This window comes from Homalodisca vitripennis, unplaced genomic scaffold (assembly GCF_021130785.1).
Source record: "Homalodisca vitripennis isolate AUS2020 unplaced genomic scaffold, UT_GWSS_2.1 ScUCBcl_3675;HRSCAF=9349, whole genome shotgun sequence".
Lineage (NCBI taxonomy): Eukaryota > Metazoa > Arthropoda > Insecta > Hemiptera > Cicadellidae > Homalodisca > Homalodisca vitripennis.
In genome coordinates this window covers 5,358-32,112 of record NW_025779791.1, presented here as the reverse complement: position 1 = coordinate 32,112, position 26,755 = coordinate 5,358, and the positions used below count along the sequence as shown (strand labels likewise).

At 36.4% G+C, this 26,755-nt stretch overlaps 1 protein-coding gene across 1 annotated transcript in view; it reads left to right on the top strand.

The window, feature by feature from the left end:
• LOC124372632 (delta-aminolevulinic acid dehydratase-like) overlaps positions 1-15,284 on the top strand; it is a 31,143-nt gene extending 15,859 nt beyond the window's left edge. Inside the window, exons 5-8 of the mRNA XM_046831034.1 lie at positions 1,873-2,105; positions 5,798-5,914; positions 8,796-8,895; positions 15,153-15,284. Coding sequence (XP_046686990.1) covers positions 1,873-2,105; positions 5,798-5,914; positions 8,796-8,895; positions 15,153-15,220 — 518 coding nt within the window. The 3' untranslated portion in view covers positions 15,221-15,284. The remainder of the gene's footprint in view (positions 1-1,872; positions 2,106-5,797; positions 5,915-8,795; positions 8,896-15,152) is intronic.
• Positions 15,285-26,755: the final 11,471 nt, after the last annotated feature.

Below are 26,755 nucleotides of genomic sequence, written 5' to 3'. Positions count from 1 at the left end.
TCACAAATTTGTCCATTCAAAAGGGCATCTTCCCATCAAAATTAAAAATTGCTAAAATCTATCCAAAATTTAAACAAGGTGACCCTCAAAACATTGCCAATTACAGACCTATCTCTCTTCTCCCATCAATCTCAAAACTTATTGAAAAAGTAACTCTTATTAGACTCCTAAAGTATCTAAGAGAGAACCAAATACTAACTGACAAGCAGCATGGATTCATCTCTGGAAAATCTACCACACCTGCAATTATTGACCTAGCTGAATATATAATTGACAATATGGACATCAGCAACACTATCACCAGCTTATACCTTGATCTCAGTAAAGCCTTTGATTGCCTTGGACATGAACTCATATTGACTAAACTTCAAAATGTTGATATTAGAAGATATTAGACAAACAGCACTCAGTTGGTTTGAAACCTATCTCAAAGGACGAAAGCAAATACTGGAACTAAAGGAAACAACCAAAGGACTCACACAATCACTACAATCTCACCCCCTACCAGTGAGAAGAGGAGTTCCACAAGGCTCGGTCCTTGGACCAGTTTTGTTTATTTTATTTATAAATGACTTTCCAGAACACTTGAGAGAATATTGTCAAATGATCATGTACGCAGACGACACAGTTCTGCTTGCAGCAAATAGAAATACTGAACAACTGGAAATTAACACATACATAGCTTTCAACATGGCTCAAGAATATACAATGAGAAACGACCTCGTTCTCAATGAGAAAAAAAACAAAACAAATGACTCTAGGCAGTAAAAAGGCCCTTGTAACTGAACTACCAAATATCCAAGCAGCTGATGAAGTTAAACATCTTGGCATAATACTTGACAAGAACATGCGCTGGAAAAACCATATAGACAGCCTCTGCCTAAAGCTTAACTCAGCATTGTTTGCATTAAAGAGAACCAAGACAACTAGTACTCATGAAGCCACGAGAACAGCATATCATGCGTTATTCGAAAGCCACCTGCGTTATGGAATAGCAGTCTGGGGTGCTTCTTCAGCTGGCAATCTCCACAGAGTTCTGGTGATGCAGAAAAAAGCAATAAGGTTAATGGCTGGAATAGGACCTAGAGAGAGCTGCAGAAACATCTTCAAAAACTGGAAAATATTGACAGTAACATCCATTTACATCATAGAAACCATGCTTTACTGCATAACTAAGAATCCTCCAAAACAAAAAGATCTCCACGGCCACTACACTAGACAAGCAGGGGATTACACTCTACCAGTCCATAGAACAGCATTATACGAGAAAAAAACCATCATATGCTGGAATGAAACTGTTCAACAAGCTACCAGATCATCTGAAAGACAACCCAAGAGCTATAAAGAGTACCTTACGGTGTTGGCTGCAAGACCACGCATACTACACGCTCGATGAGTTCTTCTCATGGAATGATAAATTTTAAAAAGACCTCTCATTTAATACGTAATACAATTCACTTTTAAAAACTGTTTGACTCTGTAACATGTCTTGATGATGTTGTTAATAAAGAATATTGTCTATTGTCTATTGTCTATCACACTGATACTATTGTCATTGTGAAGCAAACCTTTACATCTTCCAAATTTAAAATTATTGGCTCGTCTAATTCAGCACTGTTAATTTGCCATAATATTGTAGGGCCTACACATTATTCCAGACAGTGAGTATGCGTTAAAAGAATAACAAACTATGATGGAGAGTCAACAAAAATATTTTATATACTTCCAAAAGTTGGTGTCTTTCCACTCTGTACAACCAGTCTGGATAAGCTGGAGATCCGGATAAATTGGCTCTGGTTGTACGAGTGTTGTACCTATGGTGGCCATTGTTCATCATTGTGCCACTTGAACTAATTGTGACTGAATCAATAGGTTGCCACATAGTAGCACCCTCGGACATGATGGATGGGAGAGTGTTGGCCATCAAGAATGCGCTGCGGGAAGCTCAGATGTGCTCATCAGTCTCTCTGCTCTCTTATGCTGTGAAGTTTGCCTCAGCGTTCTATGGACCGTTCCGTGAGGCATCAAAGTCGTCCCCTGCATTTGGCAACAGGAAAGCTTACCAGCTACCTCCTGGCAGTTCAGGCCTAGCAGCCAGAGCAGCGGTTAGTAACCATAGAGCATTCATTTCAGGATGATATTTTGATTTGAAATGGTACGGAATTTACTATATTTAGATATGATTTTAGTCATCCATTAATTCTTAAGTTCTTACAACGTAACTAAAGGTAGATGCCTTTGGAAAGAATGCCACTACAGGAATTGCAAAGAAACCGTAATAGTTCAAAATTTCTATACTCCTTAGTTATACAGAATGACATTCTTTTCAAAATATACTTAGTTAGCAAAGAACTTCAGAAAGAAATGTTAACTTACAGGATGTTATTGACATGATTGAAAATGTCAAGTCTCTTCTGGAAAATCGGTGACTAACTTATTATTGATGCCATAGAGCTGGCTGGAGAATTGGAGATAGTCCTAGAGTTCACCACTGAACTTAAGACCAGACCAAATATTTGAAGGAACAACTCTGTTATGAAGGAGAAGATTGACCTACAGAACTAGGAAAGAATTCTTATCAGACTCCTCAATCAACTCCTTTATAGAAAGATTTGAACAAATTCAAAATCAAAGCAGAAAATGTACAATGTAGTCTACAAAGGAAAAGAAAGAACTTAGAGTTTGTTGTAAATCTCTCGAAACAGTTCTAACTCATCAGAAAGAGTGTGACATACAGTTCGAGGACTTTAGCTGTGCGCGTGACCTGGAGTGTGTGGTGATGGGCGGGAGGGGGTGGCGGGGTAGCATTATGCGCTGCGTCCCAAAAACATTTCCTTTGACTCGTGGTTAAAACCCTCCTTTCAGGAATCGTATTGGCCCAAATAACTCATCGCACTCGCCACAATCAGTCTGTTTTGTGACAGTGCTGAGTGTAGCTTGTGCTTCGCTTTTTACCGATAATGTCTGTTGAGTTAAAGTCAAAAGCCTATTCATAGTCAGGCTCGCAAAATTGTGAGTAATGTTTATACATTTATGAAGGAAGAGGCAGACCATCAAAACTGTTAAAATTCCGTTGTCAAAGGCTCGCCAAAGAACTGCTGCAGCAACTGGAGTGTCAGAGCGAGTTGTGACTAAAATAAACAGTTAACTTAACAAGTTGAAGGTTAGTAACATTTAGGTGAGGCAAGTTTTACTACACCAAACAAAAACCGTCAACGACGTAGAATAGTTGACAATTTCCATGTTGAAGAACATCGAATACCGACTGCAAAACTTTTGAGGGAGGCGCTAAGGGACAAAATATATTTCCAGGGTTGTGAGAAAAGTTTTAGGTGGGTATTAAAGGACCTGGAATTTACTTGGAGAAGGACGGCAAACAATAGGAAATTCTTAATTGAAAAGCCAGAAATCCGAGAAAAGAGGATAACATACTTGAGAGCGTTGAAAAATTACAGGGAGCAAGGACGCCCCATAATTTATTTAGACGAATCTTATATACTATCGTCTCACGTATCTAACCAAACTTGGTCTAATGGCTCAAATGAAGGGTTACACGTGCCGATTTCCAAGGGCGAGAGACTAATAATTATCCATGGGGATGGAGAGAAAGGGTTCTTGCCCAATGCTTTTACATGTTGGAAAGCAAGCAACCATAGTGGGGACTACCACGACAATGTGAATGGGGACATTTTTATGAAGTGGATAAAGGAAAAAGTGTTACCGAATTTAGAACCAAATTCAGTACTAGTATTCGATAACGCGCCCTACCATAACATACAAATTGATAAAGCTCCTACTTCAAAAAGTAGGAAGCAAGATATAAAGGTGTGGCTTTCAAAAAACGGAATACCATTCTGCGACGATATCCTTTTATCCTGAACTCTACAAACTTGTGCAGCTATATAAACCAAGGCATGTCCGGTACGCCTTGGACGAAACTGTTCAACTACAGAGTCATGACATCTTACGACTTCCGCCCTACCACCCAGACTTCAATCCCATTGAGTTAATTTGGGCCGAAGTCAACATCATGTGGTTATGAGAAATACATCTTTCACTATGTATCAAGCTAAAGCTCTATGCGAAGACAAGATATCAAGTATAGGCGCAGAAGAGTGGTCAGTAAAGTGCAAGCACGTAGAGAAAATCGAAGGGGACTATGCAGCCGCAAAACCCCAGATTGACAATATTATAGAATCCCTTATTATATCAGTTGGTTCGGATACAGACAGCAGTGACAGTGACCCAGAAGAGGAGGACAACTTGAGTGGAATTGAAGAACTCCAATGAAAAAACAATCATTGTAAGTAACATTTGTTATTAGAAAATTATATTCTAAGCATTAAATATTATTGAAGTGATTGTAAATTAAATAATAAGAGAATACCAAATAATAACAATAATAGGACTTATCCTTGTTTTTCAGTTGTTATATTGTTGTTTAACGTGTTTTTGAAAATAACATATGTGTGAATAATAATCGGCAAATCGAAATCGTGAGTTTAAAGTCGTTAAGAGATTCTTGCGCCTTCATCTCAGCGGCTAGCACGTAAACGCAACCCGCCACACAGATAGCGTTCGTTTTTTTTGAAAGGGTAGTATTAGGGCTGCACGAGCACAGCTAAATTCCTCCAACGGATGGAGACGAGTTAATGGAAGAGCACAACCGAACATACATTGTTTTACCTAACTGTAGATTCATATATTGACACATTTTCTAACACATTTATCAGCTTCCAAATTTTTCTTACTATCCCTGTTTCAGTTAGTTGCCAATGGAGAAAAAGTTTAAAAAAATTCAAGTTGATTAAGAATTATCAACTCAAGAATTATGACTAACTCACTGGAACAACTGAGTGATTCGGCAACACTAGCAATAGAAAACAAAACTTTAAATTCTATGGACTTGGATATGAATGTAAGAGATTTTGCCAAACAAAGGGCCAGAAAAATATATTTTTGTATTTCTCAAGTTTTTTATATATCTACAATAATAATGATTTAATCCCCATACTCATTATTTTAATAGTGATTTCTATTACCAAATCAAAGTATTCAGCGCTCCTCCTGCAAAATGTTATATTAACTCACTAGTATCTAACCTGATCAAAATAACTAGACTTTTATTAACATGACAGAATACTCTTCTAGGTTATTAAGTTTTGAATTTTTTATTTCCACATTATTTAAGTGATCAATTTAATACATAATGAAAATATATACAAAATAATTTGTCCACCTATATTTACAGACTCTTGAATTTTGCCACATTGAACTAAATCCATTCAAGAATGTCAGGTTCATAAATATAAGGGGCTAATAGGTTTATCTGGTGAGTACAAAATCAGCCAATTACAATATTGTCCTCATGGTAGCACTATGCTATATAACATGGCTTGTGGAAACTATAACTGTCCTAAACAAATTGAAACTTGGTACAAAAATCGATCTTATAAGTTCATTGGCCAGCTTGGAAACTACTTAGTTTCAATAAGGCGGCCGTTCCAACTTAAAAATTCACAGATCCATTATTTATGAACCTAGAGAAAAAAAACAAAATATACTCTGAAATTCTTATAACATTACCAAAATATTTTATAGATAACAATTTTGTTTTATCTCAAATGGTTTTGGAAATATTGATTACCATAGATCTCATGAGAATGATTAATTCCTTTTTTAGTTGTCACAAAATCCGACCTAGCCGGAGAGAGAATTCTCTATGAGTAGTAGATAGAAATAATTTTTTGTTCATTTGTCTTAAGACCACTAAAATGTACTAAAATCGAGTTGTTAGTCAAGGGATGTGGACGAGGGGTGTGACTTGCTCATGGTGAAACCTGGTATTGCATACCTGGACATCCTCCGTCAGACCAAGCAAGCGTACCCGAATATACCTCTGTTTGTATATCAGGTAAGTGCCAATCACTTTCACATGGCATTTAAAAGAAATTCTTTTGCAGAAGAATGTGTAAATTAATAATATCACTTATTTAAAAGAAATGGAAACTATACCTATTTTATTATTGAAAGAGCTGATGATTGTACAGTCGAACCTCGATAAGAAAAATTTCAAGTGCTACGGAAAACATTCGTCTTATTGAAATTCTTAATAAAGAGGTTTATTTTTATCGAGGTTTAATACTGCTGTTATTCGTCTTATTATTGATGCCAAAGAGCTGGCTGGAGAATTAGAGATAGTCCTAGAGTTCACCACTGAACTTAAGACCAGACCAAAAAAATTGAAGAAACAATTTTGTTTGTAGAAGATTGATATACAGAACCAATTCTTTATCAGACTCCTCAATCAACTCCTTTATAGACAAATTTGAACAAATTCAAAATCTCCTCGCTCTGAGATAACTTCTATAAAACGAAGATATTTTTAACTTGAAAAAGTTATCAATTGTTCACCTGTATAAATGGTTGCTATATCCAAAGTGGAATCTAACTCCACAATAATTTGTGGAATCTAATTATACAAAATTATTCACTAAACTTTCATTTAAAACATTTTTCTCCACAAAAAGCACTTTAGTACATCAATAGCTTCTCTTGTATCTTTCTTTGACGGTCCAGGTTGATCACTCCGCCTGTGCATCCTCATCATCTTCTTCTTAAGGATTTGAGGGTTGAACAGAAGCCAGGATATATTCATCCGTTAGATCTTCACATACTGCTATATCATCATTGAAGTCAACAAATTCTTCAAACTCCATTTTCTTGGCCCCCCAGTACTTCACTATATTTGCTCCAGTCCTGAAGCAGGATGGGTGGGGGTGCATCAGCTGCGATTTCATGTTGAGATGACACGCGTTTGTGTCATTGTTTGTTTTGAAAATTATGTACTAAAGAGATTGTGTTCATCTTGTAGAGGTTCTGTGCTAAGATTATTCGTTGTACAGTTAATCAGTCTTAACCCAATCACAAAAAATCCACCTTATGGAGGTTTTCATCTTATTACTATTTTGTATAGAGGTGTTTTTAGCATTGAGTGTTACGAAAGTTTCAAGGGGATCTGAAAATAATTTCTCCTAACAAGGAATTGGTTTTATCAAGGTTCTTACTAACAAGATTTGACTGTAGTTGTAATAGTTCAGGAGTTGATCCAATTTTCATTGTGTAAGAAAAAAACCTAGTCTTTCATGAAATCGATACATGAATTCGATTTCATTGAAATCATTGATCATCCTAATTTTGGTGAGGATCAAAATAAGAAGTCATCAGATTGGTTAAAATGTAAATAGAGATAAATATACTGTGTCACACAATTTTCAGACAAGCTATTAGAAATAAAAATATTCATTATTCTAGGGCTGAAACAATATGGTTTTACTGTTTTTTTTCCATTTTAAATTTAACGTTGTCCTTATTACTTCTTTTTGTATAAACAAAAATTTTCCTAAGATTTTTAATACTAGTAGATCTGTAAATTTTTATGCCATATACGAGTCCTTTAGTGAATCCTGACTGCAAAGTTTAGCCACTTAAAGCAAACAGTGCAACAGATGTGTTAGGAACTACCGAATCCACATGATCATTCTGAGTTAAGTTTTTGCCATTTTATTTTTTTTGTTCACTTAGGACAAGAAGCTTTTGAATTGCACTTAGTCCTATACGAACCTTAGCGCTGCTTCCAGAGTGACAGGATATTTCAGGATAAGTAAGGTTAGGGGGGTAGGGGCCGCCTCCTATCGAGATCCATGAGGAAGAATTAGGGCACTAATCTCAAAGTCATGGCTCCCCAGAAAAAGGGGAGGCCAGCTCTGAACCAGTATTGTTAATCTTGTACTGTAAAGACTTTTCCCCTTATTCTATTTGAAAGAAAACGTTTGTGACCAATGGGCACAACAGCTTAATGCTAAGGAAGAGATCTGCCTCTATGTACAAGTAATTTAGATTGATGAATATCAAGATAAAATAGTAGTTTATAATAGTCTTAAAATTAGTAATTAGTTTGAACCAACAGAATATCCTTCTTTAACACCTCCACTGCTGGTATACTGAGTGACATTGAATGTAGAACTAAGACTGCACTGTAATACATCTGACACACTCAACTTGTTGTATATTGTTGATCATTTGAAAGGATTACAGGATTATGAACATTTTCCATTATTATGGATTACAAAAAGTGAATCAAAACATTTCAAGAGCTAGTATTCGCTCTCTTCCAGTGTCCTGAACTTCAAGTTAAGGAAGTTAAGAAATGAAGCACCATGATTATGACTTAACCAAAGGCAAATTCATCAACAAAGATGTTATGCTAGAAGTTAACCTCAAACCCAACACCGCACACAGTATGATACACTTATCGCAGAAAGCAAATGTATCATCCTTTTTTATAAAAAAAATATGGTAAAAGTTTATAATGCCTTTATTCTTCAAAGAAATTCATATCAATTCTTCAAATTGTTGACTAAAACGTAAATTAAAAATTATTTTAAAATATTTGATACAACTTTTATATCTTTAAGGATTGAAATGAAGTGATTTCAAGATGACTGTACAAATCTATTTGCCTTATGTACATCAAATAGGCAACAATATCCCATTTCTTTTCAATATAAAAGTTTTCTTAAGTGTTCTAAACAAACGATCTTTGCTGTTCAATATCATCCCCCTCACAGAAATGTTTAATTCATAAATGTTACATTAAAATTCAAATTGCAAGCTTATATTTTAACGCAGGAAACCAAAATTGTAGTGTATTAAAAAAACCTATTTCTGTTTGTAAGTCTTATATTAATGGGTTAGAATAATTAATAGAAAATATTAAATGGCAATTTTGACAGGTATCTGGTGAGTACGCCATGCTGTATCATGCAGCCAAAGCAGGTAGTTTCAGTTTGGAGGACGGTGTGGCTGAAACATTAACGGCTTTTCGTAGGGCAGGTGAGTTAAGATCACCAACTCAAACTCATAGGAAATTAAGTTCTAATATAATAAACATGCATAGTGCCAGCAGGATAGTTTTAAAAATAGGGAAAGGACAGAAACAAGGAGGAAAGTAAGAATGGGAATACCGCATAGATATATAAAACTAAAGACTACTTTAAATTACTTTAATTACAACATTGCAATATTAAATATCAGTTTTTATTTCATCATAGATATAATTTTTTTATTTGTTCCTTATTATATTTTTATATTAAGTTTTCATCTTTTAAGAAAGCTGAACATAATATATTTTATCCTCATGTAATTATTTAGTAACTGGATGGATTTTTCTTGGTTTTTTCCTCTTAGTAAACCATTCTCCCAGTAATTTGACATTGTTGGGGGTGGGGTTGCATTGTCATTTACATGCAAACATGTTTAGTTTAGTTTTTTTTGTTAACGCTTTTGTTAAAGTCGTGAACATGTTTTAATGTATAACTGTACGTTTTTTAAAAATTCAATGAATAAGTTTATGTTATTAGTTTGCCCAAAATATTTATTTATTTAACGGCATTGCCATTTTTACAGTGCTTACAAAGTGTGGTGCACAACAATACTATATAGTATTACAATACTGTTTACATGCCTAAAACAATATCAGATAATAAATAATAAATGCTCCAGTATCCATACTTACATACACATATATATAACCAAATAATAATAATAATAGATAATAATATATAAATATAAATAATAATATATAGATGGATATACCCATGATATATAGATAATAAATGAATACAACATGTACATGTATATACTTACATACGTAACTAAACAACCAACAATAATCAATATTGAATAGATAATGCGCATAACAACAACAACTACTACTACTAGAACAATAACAAGAATAACAACAACAACAATAATAAATAGTAATAAATAACAATAAATTAAACTCTACAATGCAATACCTAAAAACAGAAACACTTTAACCTAGACATAATAAACTAAACAACAAAATAATAAATGTACCCAAATTACAATCATAACGAGTAAATAGTGAAAATATTACATATTAATTGAAGAGGCTCTGGAGACGGCAGCGGAAGCTGGAAATGCTTGAGGGGTGGAAGAAGTCCAGATCTTCAGAAACTGAATTGCCATGCCTCTGTACTCTAATGATAGAGCTGTTCCTCATGTAATTGGTTCGTGCAGATGTTGTGACGAAGAGGTTTTGCGATCTTGTGCCGCAGGTTGGTACTCTGAGAGAAATTCTCTGAAGAAGGTCAGGGCAATCGATGTCAGCCGTTACTAGACGCCAAAGAAACAGGATATCACTCATGATACGTCTAGTTTCGAGGGAAGGAAGCTTCATGAGGGCGGCAACATCATCCAGTGGGACTTCTTGGTACCGGTACCCAAGACGGGTCCCGATAAGGCGGAGAAAACGACGCTGGACCGCCTCCAGAGCGTCCTTTAGGTAGACCTGGTGAGGTGACCATATGACTCCACAGTATTCGAGGTGGGGTCTTACAAGGGTACAATAAAGAATCCTTAATGAATGAGGGTTGGAGAGGGTTCTGGCAAGGCGATGGATAAGACCCAGATTGCGCAGGGCCCTAGAACAAGCCACACCAACATGGCGATCCCAAGCAAGAGACTGTGTAAATGTGATCCCAAGGTCCTTAACTTCAGCTGTTCTTCTGAGAGTGGTGTCATTTACGGTGTACTCTCGTATTATGGGAGCTCTGCAACGGTGGAAAGTCAAAGTTACACATTTTTCCACGTTCAAGGCCATCTTGTTCTTTATACACCAATCGGCGATGTAATTGATTTGGGTCTGAAGCAGGTCTTGGTCATCCACCGATGCAATCTGCTGATAAAGTTTCAGGTCATCAGCGAACAACAAACAGCCACACTTTATAATAGAGGTGATGTCGTTAACAAAGATGTTAAATAATGCTGGACCAAGTAGGGAACCCTGGGGCACTCCGGACGTGGCAATAAAGGTCTTGGACAATGAACCATTATAGCGAACCTGGAGGATTCGTCCACACAAGTAACTGGACAAACCACCGAAGCAAACCCCCACCAAAACCGCAAACCTCCAGTTTCCTTACAAGTAAGCAATGGTCAACGCGGTCAAAAGCTTTAGCGAAGTCAAGCTCAATGACATCCACCTGCTTGTGATCGTTGAAAGCGTCAATGATGTCGGATTGGAATACCATGAGGTTGGTAGCAGAGGATCTGCCCCGCCGGAATCCGTGTTGGCGGGGGGTGATAATCTGGGAAACTGCAAAGTTAACTCTACTGAGAACTAGCCCCTCAAATACTTTGGCAAGAACAGGCAAGATAGCAATAGGTCTGTAGTTTTTTATGTCGTCTGTGGGACCTTTTTTGTGGATAGGAACAATAAAGCTCTTCTTGAGTGCGTCAGGAAAGACTCCAGTGAATAATGATCTATTAAAGAGCTTGGTGAGTGGATAAGCAATGAGGTTACAAATGTGCTTAATGGCTGATGAAGGTATGAAGTCAGGTCCACATCCCTTTGAATCGTCCAGACCAAGTAGAGCTTGCCGTACTTCAGGAACATTGAGTACTATTGATGATAATAAGGCAAAGGATGGAGGGGGTGGACGGGGGATCATCAGCAACGTCATCATCATGGTTGAAAGCTGCAGAGAAGAAGTCAGCAAAGAGATCAGCTGCAGTTTGGTCTGAAGTTGACGTTATTTCCGTCCAATCTAAGGGTTGTGGGAGTAGAGCCACTGCGATTGAGATTCTTTACATATGACCAAAAAACTTTTGGATTGTGCGGGAGAACTTCTTGGATGTGATCTGCATACGCCGTGAAAACAGTCCTTGGCTAGGGCCTTGCATTGAGCTCTTATTACGGCAAAACGCTGGTATGTTACTTCGCATCGCGTGGACTTATATTCCTTGTGGAGAGCTTTCTTCAGAAATATTAAGTTCTTTAGATCACGGGAAAACCAGGCTGGAAAGTTGGAAAATCCCCATTTCTTCAAGGGCGAGTGCTTGAGAACAGACTTACTGATTGTATCTATTAACACCCAGAAGGACTCATTGATGTCATGGATAGCATCCAGGGAGGCAAAGTCGAACGTGCAAAGATCGTCATGAAGTGTGCGTAGATTACACTTAGCAGGATTTGGAGCAAGATTGAAAGTCAGCGCAGCAGGTGCTGGTATAGGGACAAGGCAATTGAGAGATGGATGGTGGGCATCTTCAATGAGGAGGGGACATTGATCTCGTTGAACGTGAACATCAAGCGAAGAGGTAAGAATAAGATCAAGTAGAACTCCTCTATGGTTAAGCACGTGGTTGACCTGCGTGAGTGCAAACATTGTAATGACATTTGAGATTATGGCCATCGGTGTGTTCACATTGACGGAGCATGGGGCATTCCAATCAGCATCAGGGATGTTAAAGTCACCAAACACATGGACCTGAGAAAAGGTAGGAGAGAGCATGACTTCTTCAAGATTGGCTGCAAAATCAGAATAGATTTGTAGAGGCGATGAGGGGGGAATATACACAGCCACCAGTAGAACATTGTTTCGTGGGCTAAGAGAAGTATTAACAAAAATAACTTCCAAATTGGATGAGGTGTAAATTGTGGTTGACCTTAACTGTTTGGTAGTTGCAACCAGCACACCACCTCCGCTGGATTTGGAGCTAGTGTCAAGTGAACGATCTTTTCTGAAAATATCGTATTTGTTGGTGAAGCCAAGTTCGGTAGATGATATTTGGGAATTTAGATTGGTTTCGGTCAGTATTAGGACATCGTGTGTGGAGGTGGCCAGAGACAACCGAAGCTCATGAAGCTTTGATCTTAATCCATTGACGTTTTGGTAGTAGATTTGTAACCGCGACTGACCACTGCACGTGAATAGTTTTTTTGGATTCTTTACAATTTTAGGAGTACCTTTTACAAATTTGATAGTTAACCCAGATTCACCTTCGTTAGTTCTCTTCTCAAGCTGATTTCGAAGTTCAGTTAGATGTTTGCGTTCCTGTTGAGTTCTGTCACGAGAGACAGTGACGTTGGATATGCGAGGATCAGCAGGACTTTCTGTTGAGAATTTCTTAAAGAAGTCTAATGCTATATCAGAACTTTGCAGAATTACTTTTATTGGCCTTGGTGTATCACTTAATGGTTTCCCAAGTCGAAAGAATGAATATTTTGAGGTTTGGAAGCTGACTGACTCAAAGATGCAATCAATTAAGGTCCGATCATGAGCTTTTTTTTGGTCTGTTAAAGTACTGCTACTTTCGGGAACTCCGTGGAGAATGATGTTGGATTTTCGGAGGGAGCGGTCATTTACCTCGGAGTAGACCTCTTCAAGGCTGAGTGAACAGTTTTTAGTTTCGAGTGCAGTAATACTACTTTTAATCGTCTTAATTTCATCTTCAGCTTTAGATAGCCGTGGCTCCAGTTCTGAGATAGTCTCAGATAACTTGGTCACGTCCTGCCGTATTGCGGAAATGTCATCAGCAATACCCTTAACGTCTTCTTTAGTGGCCAGAGAACTAATCTTTTTTAGTATTTCATCAAGGGCTAGCGAGTGCCTATCAATTTTAGTGGTAGTACAGTCTGCTCTGTCACAAGTCCAGGTCTTGATGACACCATCGGCAATTTTCTTGTACTCGGCAGCTGACAACTGGACACAATCAGGGTGGAACCATCGTTTGCAAGTGCTATCGCATTCTACACCTTTGTTAGTAACTTTCTTGCAACAGACGATACATAATTCCTTGTCGTCCAATATTGACGCCATATTGCTAAAGCAGTGAAATCAAACCAGTTATATAATTAGTTCCACCTAATATATAGTTACAAATGCTTGTCGACAGCTACTCAATCCACCATCGATAAATCAGCATTTGTTATAGTATACAAAAAGACTTTGTAGATGTAATTGTAGTGGCAGTGGATCTTGAAAAAACTGGCGTGGATACGTTATAAGAGTAAAGACAGAACTGTCACATTGGTTAGTGACGTCACATGGGATATGTTGAGTGGTTATTTAGTAAGTACTTTGGTTAAGGGCGAAACAAGACAGAAACACAGAATTACAGCCGCTTACAGTTATTTGAAGCCCTCAAATAGAGTAGAATTTCTCAGCTGAGTAGAGCGAATGAGTGCTATTCTCAAACCGGCTCACGAGTAGGCAATAGTTACGTCAACCATGTTGTGCACTTTTTTTTCATCTGTTAAATATTATGGTTATGTATAATTAATGTTATTTTTCTATTTAGAGATGTCATAATTAATTAATATGACTGTTAAGTAAGGTTAACGTTTTACAGGAAGGTTCACTTCTGGCTGTTTTGTACCTTCCAGTTGATCCTACAATGGGCATAGCAAAAACTGAAGTGTCATTTAAAACTGGGCAACCAAAGGGGATGTCTAGAAATGGCACATCACCAACCGCAAAAGATATTGGGGTGAAAGGTTGATTGATAGGTCTAGTCCACTGCGGAGGATGACTGCTGGAGTTGGTGGGGCTCCCTAAGTATTAAAGGCATAGACATAAGGGTGTGCCACATGTGGCTACTTAGACTGAAGCTGGCCTCCCCTTCTTCCAGGAAATACATGACTGGAATTAATGCCCAAAGTCCTCCTTCATGGACCCTGACAGGGGTGGCCCCTACCCGTAACCTTACCCATCTAGAATATCCTGTCACTCCAAAAGTAGCGCAAAGGTTCTTTTAGGACTAAGTGCAATTTCTCAGCTTCTTATCTTGTGTTTTCTATCCTACAACTGATCTCTTTAAATTTATTGTACTCTCACATGTAGAAGCCAATGCTGGAGTCCACACAGCTCTGGTGGCCTTCTTGTTATATATGTATAGTGAGGTTCATAAGGCTGCCTAGTCAGATACCAGACACTGCAATAAAAAGGAAGGTGAACTGGAGCTAAACTCAAAATTCAATAACACGATTGGCGTGACTCGAAATTATGCTACTGAATTTACAATCCATTACGATAAAGAAACTAAAAATTACCAAGGTTAAAATTTAAAAATCAAATTCACTGATTTTAATACAAGCCTCATTCAAGTAGATTTGTTAATATTCCACTGTAATAATTATGTTTAATTTAAAAAGTGGAAAGGAGTTAAAGTTTAAGGTCTACAATTTTAAGACAACACTTATTTATTGAAAGTAATTATTTGATTTAAAGAAAATATAATTAAATTTCGTATACCGTAATTATTCCATGAATGCATTTTTTCAGGAGCTGACTGTATCATAACATACTTTGCCCCTTTAATCTTGGATATGTTGGCAGAAGGCAAGTTATAGGTTAGTTTGTTTTGCACTTGTTATATTGTTAATGTAATAAATCAGGAAACTGTTTTTATGCCTATTGTTATACTTATTTTACTTGAAAAAAAAACATACACTTAGTACTTATTGCATTAGAATGTAAAAATTTTTTATGACGAGTATAATGTATTAAAGAACATGAAACCAAGAAAAGAGTGTTACAGATTATCCTGTTGCAAAGAGAACTTAGTGCATTATAAAAGAATTTAGGATGATGGATACCAGAAGAGAAAATGATCTTAGGGCAGACCAAAACAAAGTATTTTGATTGAATCAGTTTATACACCACTCCCCTATGATACCAATTCTCCTCCCCCCCCAATGAACTAATTATCCCCTCCCATATTTTTTATTTTACACCTATTCCTGTTAAACGATTGGGAATAGGATTATTGAATATAAAATTAGCTGAGCATTTAAATGTAGTAACTAGTTTATTTCAATAGAAAATTCATTTTGTAAGCTGTAAGAAAATAAAATGACCTAAAAGTAAATCAGAGAAAAATTAACTTAATAAGTTTTAACATTTTGAGAACTTTTGCCTATGTTTTGTGGCTATGGAAAACTGATCGTGGTTCATTTTAAAAATCTCCCCAAAAATGTATATGAGCTCTTGGCGGGAGATAAAGATCACTTTTTGGTGAGGCCGACATAATTATCTAATCACCTTTATTAAAAAGTACAATATTTATAGATTTATGATGACAGATTTCATTAGTTAACAACGGCCAATGTCCAAAAACCCATTAACCTTTCAAAACAATATAATTTAATTCTTTCTGCTCAAGTGTGGGGAGGTAGAGCTCAGTCACACACAAAGCTCACAAGTTCAAATGTTGGGCTGGCCCCAAACAAGTTCATTAATACAGTATCATTATATGTAGGCAAATGTAGTCACTTTGTTTGCTGGTAGTGTTGATCATTGACATCTGCTGCTACATCCAGATTTGTTCAAGCCATTTGAACATGGTTTAAATGTTAAATAAATATAAAACTGAAGTGTTTCTAGAAACTGAAAAGTTTCTCGTCTTTTGCTCGTTTATTGCTCTCTAAAACACTGCCTGGATGTAACAGTTTACTCTGCTGTTATATTATATTATACAGTTTAGCTTCTATTAATAGTATTTTTATTTAATAGTCAATGGGTATTGAAGTAAAAGAGCATTGAATGTAAAGTATGTAACTTTTTAGTCTTCAGTACTTTCATTTACGTTATTTTAACTAGTATATTTTTGAAAGTTTTAAAATATAGTTTTATTCTGGTGGTTTTAAATCAAAATAATGCTTATTCAAAAATATCAGAATTCATTTTTAAGTTTCAAATTGTTTTATGTTATGTTTTAAAGTACAAGTACAGTATGTATAATGTTGTCTGAAAATGTTATGAATCACTTCCTTGTGTTTGTAAAAGTCAGCCAAAAGAATACAAGCAATGTTTCATTGTTACTTCAGGATAAAAAAAAATAGCTCAAAACCACTGTTGTTAATTTTAGTTCTTTTATAAAAAAAAGTTTTATTATTTCAATAAATGAAAAAAAAAAAACACAAACTTATAACACAAACAATAAACTAATAAACTTATTTTTTTATAAACACAAACTTTAAAATAAAAAAGTCATTAGCCTTCCAGGCAAGGGTGTAGCCAAGGGGGCAGGGAGGAGTTGCTGAGACTCTAAAAAGTTACCAAATGTAAAGCAACCAAAGTCCTGACTTGACTGGTCCTTGAAGTGGTCAAGAAGTTTACAAAAAACCCTCAAAAATTATGTTTTAACTAACCAAATCAAAAAAGAATCTGTCGACCACTATCATACTTTTCTCATTCTCCATATCAGCTTGACCTCCGCCCTGGGCCATTGGCTCGCAACGCCCCTGCTTCCAGGAATGAAATAGATCATTTTTATAATATACATGTGAAATATTCAGATTTAGCTCAACATCTAGAGTTAGATTGAAGCTAACGTGTTCCACTTAATTGGAGTAGAAAGGTTTAAACAGTGAAGTATATAATAATTTCAATGTGTTAATCATACTAAGTGTGACCAAACATACATAATTAACCTCTATCTCATAAGGTATCTACTGTAATCATATTCAGTGAGACCAAACAGACACACTCATCCTCTAAGGTGTAAGGCATTTGCCGCAGTCATTGTGATAATCATAGTTGGATTCTCCGATTTCTGAGAATTTACAGATACAGATACTGACCAAGATACAAACAGGCATAATTTACATTAGAGAGAGTAAAAACAGAACAAAACCAACTAGTTTACAAAGTCAGTGCTAGTTCATGCCATGCGTTATTTGGAACACAAAGTTTATTTATTTGCCAATTGCCACGGTCACTCCTTCCAGGTTAAAAATTCATCGACACTGAAAGGGTCTATCTGCTAGCCAAGATTTTAATTTATTCCTTAACACTTTCAGCTCCAAGACCTTCAAGGATGCCCGGGTAAGGTATTGAAAAACTGCTCCTGCATAGGAGGGTTTTGCTTCAAAGAGCTTCAAGCGATGGGCCAACGCTTCACATGATAGGCAGTGTGTTGCTTATTGGTTCCCAGAAGACCTGCTAATGTTATAGACTGGAGGATATATATTGTTATATATATTTATTACAGTTAATACATTCAGAGTTTTGAAGGCTGGCCTGTAACTATCTTGCATTTTCATTCCTTTCATGGTTCGAATGGCTCTCTTCTGTAAGATTATAACTTGTAAGTTACATGCTAAAGTTCCATCCCATACTAAAATTCTATAGGATATGAGGCTCTCAAAAATCCACTGAATAATACCTGTTATTTTAAATGACTCGGATTACACACAGAGTTAATTGTAAATTGGGAAGATGTCAAATAGTGTCATTAGTATTAAAAATAAACTATTATTGTAATGAAATAAAATAATATAATTTTGTGTTAAAACATTATATTAAAAGCAATCCGCACTTTACTAAATATTGACATTTTTAGCATTACTATCTGTTTTGAACTAAAACTTGTTAAATATAACAAGTAATGTAAATATAAAACAACAATTTTGCTAAAAAGGCACTTAATAGAATAAAATGTTCCCGTAACCCTTTTTCTCGCAAAAAAAAAAAAAAACACTTTTTGCCAATAATAACAATTCTCAGGGATAATAATATTTTGTAATTAGAAATCTCACAACTCCCTGTCTTTCCTAGATGTTGTCAGTCATTAAAAAATTTCAAAATAAATTTTAAAAGTAAAAGTGTGTGCCAATTTTGTAGAAAACCCATTAAACACATTTTGTAGAACATGTGGCTACATGTACATGTTCACAGTAAAACATTCCTGAAAAACTCAAAATATGTTCTACAATCAGCATAAGTGAACCATTATCAGTAATTCCTCTCAGTTTCACCTGAGAAGGTAACTCCAAACCTCTTTGTTTCTTGATAACCAGATTCAAAGTGATTTTGTTACGAGGGAAATCTGTTACTAGCATATCATTGTAATTCGGGACGGAAGTGACTAGAATTATCCCAATATTACCTCAGTTTTGTGACGTGCAGACCACTAAATGCAGGCACTCTACTCAGGTTCAATAACACTTGTGCTACATCGAGTTTATGACGTCCTACATCTGTGTCACATGACATATATCACCACAGGGCAAGAAGCAATTAACAAATATTATAAACTTGTGAAGGGAAAGAGTATTGTAAATTAATATTTACTAGTATCGACACCAAATGTACACTGAACTTTATTAACTAAACCAACCTTTTTATTGGGCCTATGTAAAAAATTAAATATGTTGGTAAAAAAAACTATTTTTAATGCTTATTAAAATATCTAAAACAATGGATCTTCACTTTCTGTGACTTATTTATATTTTATTTTGCATATGCGTTTATGATGACAAAACACTAGCAAATTTCATCAAGTAAATGAAAATAAATGGAATAATATCAACAGGTTAAAATGATAGATTAGCTTCAGTAAAATACCAATAGCAGTTAGTCCTTGAAACAATTGATAGAATCTCAATCAACCTACTGTAACTGCTGATTCCACACATTGCAAAAATTGGGCGGCTGGGCCGTTGATCGCCTCGCCGCTGGTTTGGTTGGCCGGGACTTGCGACCCTAACTGGAAAGCTGCCGCTCTGGCCTCCTTGTAGGCAGGACACCCACGATAGTTAGCAGTGTGATCACCGCCACAGTTGCAGCAGTGACCCTTCTCCATCGAGACTTTGGGGCAGTTCATCTTCAGATGGATTTTCCCCGAAGCGGACGCATTTTCTCGGCCTCACGCAGTTGCCGGAGGCGTGGCCAAAACATTGGCACCGGTAGTACTGCGGCGGGCCGACCGGCTTCTTGTAGACAGTGACTGAGACCCTGACATGGAGCAGGCTAGTCACGTTGTAGATTTGGCAAGCCCGCTTGGTGTCAGGGTTCTCTCGCTCACTGTCCCTGGTCAGCGTGATCAGCCAGCTCCTGGTAGGTCCCCTGGCTGTCCGAAGTCGTGCAACCTCGTCGACGGCGAAGCCCTCGTCAGTTAAGACATCGAAGAGCTCCACATCATCGGTGTCGGGCAGTCCCGCTGATCACAACCTTAAGCGATCTTTCACGCCCAAGGTTGTGAGTGTAGAAGGGCAGCTTCTTGGAACAGGTACCGCTGAACTGCCCTGAAGTCCTCCACGGTGGTCACTTTCAAGCGATAGTAAGCACCGCGGAATGTTGTCGTCAGGCCATCCCGCGCCAACTCCTCCAACTTCTTGGCGTGGGTAGGCCAGTCCGGAACACTGTCCAGGAACAGCAAGGGTGTCCTGGGCGTTAGAATAGAAACCGAAGCCGTAGGGCTGGTCAGATGTCACAGTAGCAGTGGTGACGTTGTGGCCTTTAAAAAGGCCCTTTGCTGGAGCAGCGACCTTCTTAGGCGCCGAGCTGGCAGGTGGAGAGCTAGGCCTCTTAGCTGGCTGCCTGGCGCTTCCAAAGGCACGCTGTCCCATCTTCTTGAAGATGTCACTCATGTTGTTCCAGGAGTTGTTGACACAACGAGCGCTGGAGGTCGAATGTTCGCCGTGTCACAATTTAGGTTGCTTTGCGACGACGTCACGTGACCGCGCCCTATACAAATACCGTGATTACACTACACTATCCGAAAGGCCGAGCCCAAAAGTATCGTTTAATACTTTATGATTTAAACGAAAGGACAATTATATTTTTAACAACGGTCACTTTAATCAATTAAATCAATCAATTTAATGTTTGTAGACAAGAGTAAATGATAACTCTCCTTTTTTTCTCCTGCTCCATGCTTTATTTTTTAATATGTCTTAAAATTTCGGGGGGGGGGGTCCGGACCCCCTGGACTTCCCCCTTTTGCTACGCCACTGTTTAGATACTATTTTAGTTTATTGGCATGAATTGATTTGAAACATAGTGTTGTAAAATTTAAATTTGCTCATGAATAAAGAAAGACCTTTTTATTTATTTCATAACAACTGAGAATGATGTCGTACATGCTTTACAATTGGCTAACCATTGTTTTCAAAGGATGGTGAAGCTCCTTAATCCACCGTCTACTAAAATTTAATCTTTGACAGGTATCACAGAGAAGAAGGATGTAGGTCCGTGTTTCCCCATCTATAATTAACAAGAAAACCGCTATAATACTGGCAACTTTTAGTTAGGTAGTTCATAACCTGATTTAAGTTATATTGTTGTGATCTGGGCATTGCCATTTGTTTTAATAAAAGCTAGCAATTTAAATAAATGCACATACAATTGTTTTAATTTGAATGTTGAGTTTAGCTCCATTTCATTCTTCTCCAAGTGCAGTGTCTGGAGTCTGACACTGTCACAGATTTGCCTCCTGGAATCTGGACTCATTTTCGTTTGAAGAGATCCAAGAAAGGTTGGTGATGAAGAAGCTCAAATGAATACATTGGTTCAACATGAGGACACCTAGGCTTCAAAATATAGTGTATTCTATGAGAAGATGTATTCTCATTATCTCATCAGGTGCACAATTGGTGCACCATGATGCACTACGATGTTTTAGACATTATCTCTAAGCAACGGTGGAGCAACCATCCTCTACAAATAAAGCAGCTATGGTGAGAAGGGTTGATTCAATATGAATGTTGAATTTACCTCCAGTTCATCTTACTCTTAGCACAGCGAATGGAATCCGACACTGTTATAGACTTGATTCCTGGATTCTGGAGTCATGTTTGCTGAAGAGATCTGGAGCTAAACTCAATATTCACATTGAATCAACCCTTTCCATCATAGTTACATTATGTGCAATGGTTTCAAAATGAAAATTATTTTGAAATCTTTGTTATTAAATTCTATAAAGAACAAAAAAAACAGCAAACTATTCCAAGAAACCCTCAGTGGCCCAAAAGCCATGCGTTGTATTTATTGGTTGGAATTAAAAGAAAGTTTGCTTTTGAAAATGCTTTAATTATTTACTAGTTTGTTAAAACACATTTTAAAATATGAATTGAATCTATAATTTTAATAGAAAGATTCCACTAAATACTTATCTTTCTCTTTGGAAACAAGCATCATTCACTTTACCAGAAAATGTACACAAACGAATTGTTGTTGCTCTTGGGAAACAAAAAGAATAAACCGATACAGGATCGGTCAAAAAAGTAACATGATATCATAATGTAGTTACTTGCAACTTTACAACCCTTTAACCTTTCCACGTCATGGGCATTTTTCCATCATTCAGTGATACCATATAATCAGTAACACCTCACTGTTTCACTAAACAATATCAAATGTCCAGAAAAAATCCAGTTTCCTTCTCAATTCTTCCATCGTCAAAAACAAACATCTCCAACTTGGTTAGGAGATCAACTTTCAAGTCCCTAGGACCAGTCTATCAAGAGTTAACAAACACACTAATTGACAGGCAGATACCATGAATTTAGAAGGACCTACTGTTCCTTAATTAATAGCTTTAATTTTTTAGCAAAAAACATTTCTTGTAAATTTTATTTTTAATTTTTATAAAAAAATAATGACCAGCATTCATTTTCAGAAAGCACCAATGGAAACAACAAATTGTCGTTGTTGGCGAGCAGATTAAAAATAATGAATTACATTCATTGTACTTCTTGACAGGAAAACTCCAATAAACCGTTATTATTCATTTGCTATCAAATAATGACCATCATCCGTTTCAGCAAAACCATATTTAGACGGAATAAATTTTCTATTTTATCAGTATTTTTTGGTCTGAAGCAATTTTGCGGTTTCTTACAATGTGGTAGTCTTATATCATTTATCACTTAGTTTGACACTAAATAACAAGGCTGATATTTATTTCAAAATAACATTCATTTTGAAATTAGTAAAAAAAAATACTTTTCAATTTTATTTTTATAATTTCAATAAGACTTTTAACAACTAAATCACCAACATTTGACATTTCTGACATTTGATATTCAATGAATAATAGAAGAACAGTAATGGAAATAATAATGGATTATCAAAGGATCTTTCAAAATGTTACAAAGTAATTATTACAAAGACGGACAGGACAGTTAAACAGATTGCCGATTTACCTTTTGACCCCAAAATCAATAGAATTCTTTTTTAGACTAATAGGAATCTATGTACCAAGTTTTTAAGTCTCTAGGGCATTCTATCAAGAGTTATTGCAAGACAGAGGCTGGCGGGCTGCTCTTCAAGTGTTCGACCCCAAAATTAGAATACTCCTTCCTTGGACAAAGAGAAAATCTATACATCAAGCTTCAAATCTCTAGGACTTTTCTATCAAGAGTTATTGCACAGACAGAGGCAGACGGGCTGCTCTTCGAGTGTTGACTCCAAAATTAGAATAATCCTTCCTTGGACAAAGAGAAAATCTATATATCAAGCTTCAAATCTCTAGGACTTTTCTATCAAGAGTTACTGCACAGACAGAGGCAGACGGGCTGCTCTTCGAGTGTTGACTCCAAAATTAGAATAATCCTTCCTTGGACAAAGAGAAATCTATATATCAAGCTTCAAATCTCTAGGACTTTTCTATCAAGAGTTATTGCACAGACAGAGGCAGACGGGCTGCTCTTCGAGTGTTGACTCCAAAATTAGAATACTCCTTCCTTGGACAAAGAGAAATCTATACATCAGGCTTCAAATCTCTAGGACTTTTCTATCATGAGTTACTGCACAGACAGAGGCAGACGACGGCTGCTCTTCGAGTGTTGACTTCCAAAATTAGAATACTCCTTCTTGGACAAAAGAGAAATCTAATACATCAGGCTTCAAATCTCTAGGACTTTTTCTATCAAGAGTTATTGCACAGACAGAGACAGAACGGGCTGCTCTTCGAGTGTTGACTTCCAAAATTAGAATAGTCCTTCCTTGGACAAAGAGAAATCTATACATGAAGCTTAAAATCTCTAGGACTTTTCTATCAAGAGTTATTGCACAGACAAAGACAGACGGGCTGCTCTTCGAGTGTTGACTCCAAAATTAGAATAGTCCTTCCTTGGACAAAGAGAAATCTATACATCAAGCTTCAAATCTCTAGGACTTTTCTATCAAGAGTTATCACTCAGTTGGACAGACGGACCACCCTCTGACCTTTTGACCTAAAATGCACATGGTTCTTCCTTGGGCCAGAGAAAACTGTGTACAAAGTTTCGAGTCCCTGTCTATCAAGAGTTATCGCACAGATAGATGGACAACATCACGATTTCAAGAAAGCCCTGTTATGTCATCATTAATATTTTACACATATGAAAAGTACATACGGTTATTACAAAAACAGTATTATTTACCCATTCTGTTCTGTTAAATACTTTTTTCTTGTTGCGCCAGACCAGACACAATTTTTGGTTGTTTGAGTTTGGAGCAGTGTGCAGTGTGCAAAATGAATTTAATTTAGAAACATTTCAAATATTTTTCTTCTATGGGCAATTTTGAATAATATTTTATCTGCTGGCAACAAAGGTGTAAAATAATATACAGGTCTGACCTTTTTATATTATTTCATGCAATATTTTTAAAGTCGTAAATAAAACACAAGCATGTATACACTTATTTTCTGTCCCATTATACAAGATACATGTCTACACGTTTTTGTCAAATTATAATACAATTTTTTCACAATTGCTAATTTTTATAATTTTCATATGTATAAAAACATTTTCAGTGTTAAACATTAAAAAATTAATTGCCTTCATCATAGGCAAAACACTTTTATTTTACATGTATTTAATTTAATATGTTCTTTTTAGTTTTTAATGCATTCTTTTACTAAATAAAAACATATTTCTGTTTGGAATGAAATTAATTTTTATTAAAATTTCTTCACTTTCTTAATGAAATTTTGGTAATTAAACCATATAATTTTTCTGTGTATGATATTGAAGGGGTGAGTGCATGAAGGGGCTATGTAAAATTTTTGAAAATTTGGAGGTATTAGTATGGAAGAAATGGGTTATGTGTCAATCTACCTTTTGGTGAGGTCCTGGTAAACCTAATAATTATATTGAGCTAGAATACCCAGATGCAGAAAGGGGCCATGTACACTAATATGAACAATATCAAATTGAAGAAAGAGTCATGTAACTATTTAAAGCCGTAACCAAATGGAAGAAGCCCCTTCTTTCCATTCAACTTATTTAATTTATTACAACATGACCCCTTCTTGCATTAAACAGCTGGTATTACCTTGACTTTAGTAAACACAGTGTGTTGGTATACGTGGCATTGTTGATGTTTGTCGTGTTATATTGTTTAAGTAAAGAGGAGTTTAAATTCTTTATCATTATGATGAATGCTAGAGCCAAATTATTGGTTGATTTGGCTTTTATCAAAGGCCAGAAGACATAAAGAAGAAAATATAGAAGAGAGAACAGGCACAAGGTGAGGCAGAGGTGAAAGCTACAAATCTTACAAAGGTATAGAAGTCCCTTCTAAATCAGTTGAAGAGGGCAATATTTGCCCAGAAAGTTGCAAATTGGGATGTTCTCAAAATATTTAATCTTGAGCAAAGAAAAAACATTTTTAGATCTTTCTACAAAATGGATGTCAATGGTAAAAATGTTATTTTATGTAACACAATACTTGGTACTATCCCAGAAAGGAAAAGGAAGGGGGCAATAACACATAAGCACAATACTTACAAGTATTTCATAACTTTTAGAGGGTAAGCAAACTTTAGTTTGCAAAAGAGCACTCATGGCTTTGTACCAAATTAGCAAGAAGAAAATTGAAGTTATAGAAACCAAAATGAAAATAAAATCAGTCACCAGTAGTCCCGACCAAAGGGTCCATCATGATAACAGGCCGAATAAAATCCCAGATGCACTTAAGAATATGTTAAGGAGCATATTTCAAGCTTTCCTGCAGAACATGCTCACTACTCTAGAACACACAACATAAATAGAAAATACCTTTCCCCTTTGTTGACATTACCAAAAATGCACCGCCTTTACCTTGAGTTATGTGAAGGAGAAAAACAAGTCAGCCAGTTACAAGATTAAAGGATGTCCATAACAGATCAATTTTTGTAAATGAACATGTAGAAAATTATCGTGATGCTTTTGATGCTATGAAAGCAGAGAGGGACTTAGCACGAACATCGGACAAAGTTGTCTACATCACTATTGACTTACAACAAACAATGCCACTACCGAGATTAACCACCTCGAAGGCGTTCTACCTCAGACAGCTATGGTTTTACAATTTCGGGGTTCATATTGTAACAAAAGATGTTGATAAAAACGGTCTTTTGTATTTGGACAGAACAACAGAGCTCCAAAGGAAGTACAGAGATCTTAAGCTCTTTACTGACTATCTTTGAGTTTGAAAATGTCTTCAGAAATAAGGAACACCTCATTTTGTGGTCGGACTCTTGCGGAGGCCAAAACAAAAACTTCTTGATACATTGTCTCCACCAGTACCATACCTACTTCCTAAGAAGTTTTTCAAAATAATTGATCACAAATACCCTGAGGTCGGACACACTTACCTGGACTCTGATCGCATTTTTGGTAGGACTGAAAAGATTCTACGAAAAAATGAGACCTTATATTCCCCAGAGCAGTATAGAGAAATCATTGTCAAAAAGTGGAAAAAAGAACATAGTGATTGGACATGACAAACCATTTTAGGAAAAAGGACAACTTGGAGAAAGAAATGAAACTGTTGAACAGAAAAAAAGATTGTTTAAAGGAAACAGGTTGGGTTCAGAACTGACACGTACGGCTACTACATGTTTAAAGAATGCTACGACTACAACATGCCCTTTAAACAAGTGAACATCAACAGATCAATAAAGGATGATGAAACTCCTAATCTGAAAAACCTCGTTCTTGAAAGGGATCTGAACAAGAAAAAATACGGTAACAAGAGAGAAGATTGACAACCTGCGGGAGAAACTTAAATACATTCCCGAAGAGCACCAGTTTGTTCTACGGAAACATCATAGCTGAACATGACAACACATGAAGATCAATGAACAGTGCCATAAGTGCAAGAAGGATATTACTATGTGACAAAAATATCAA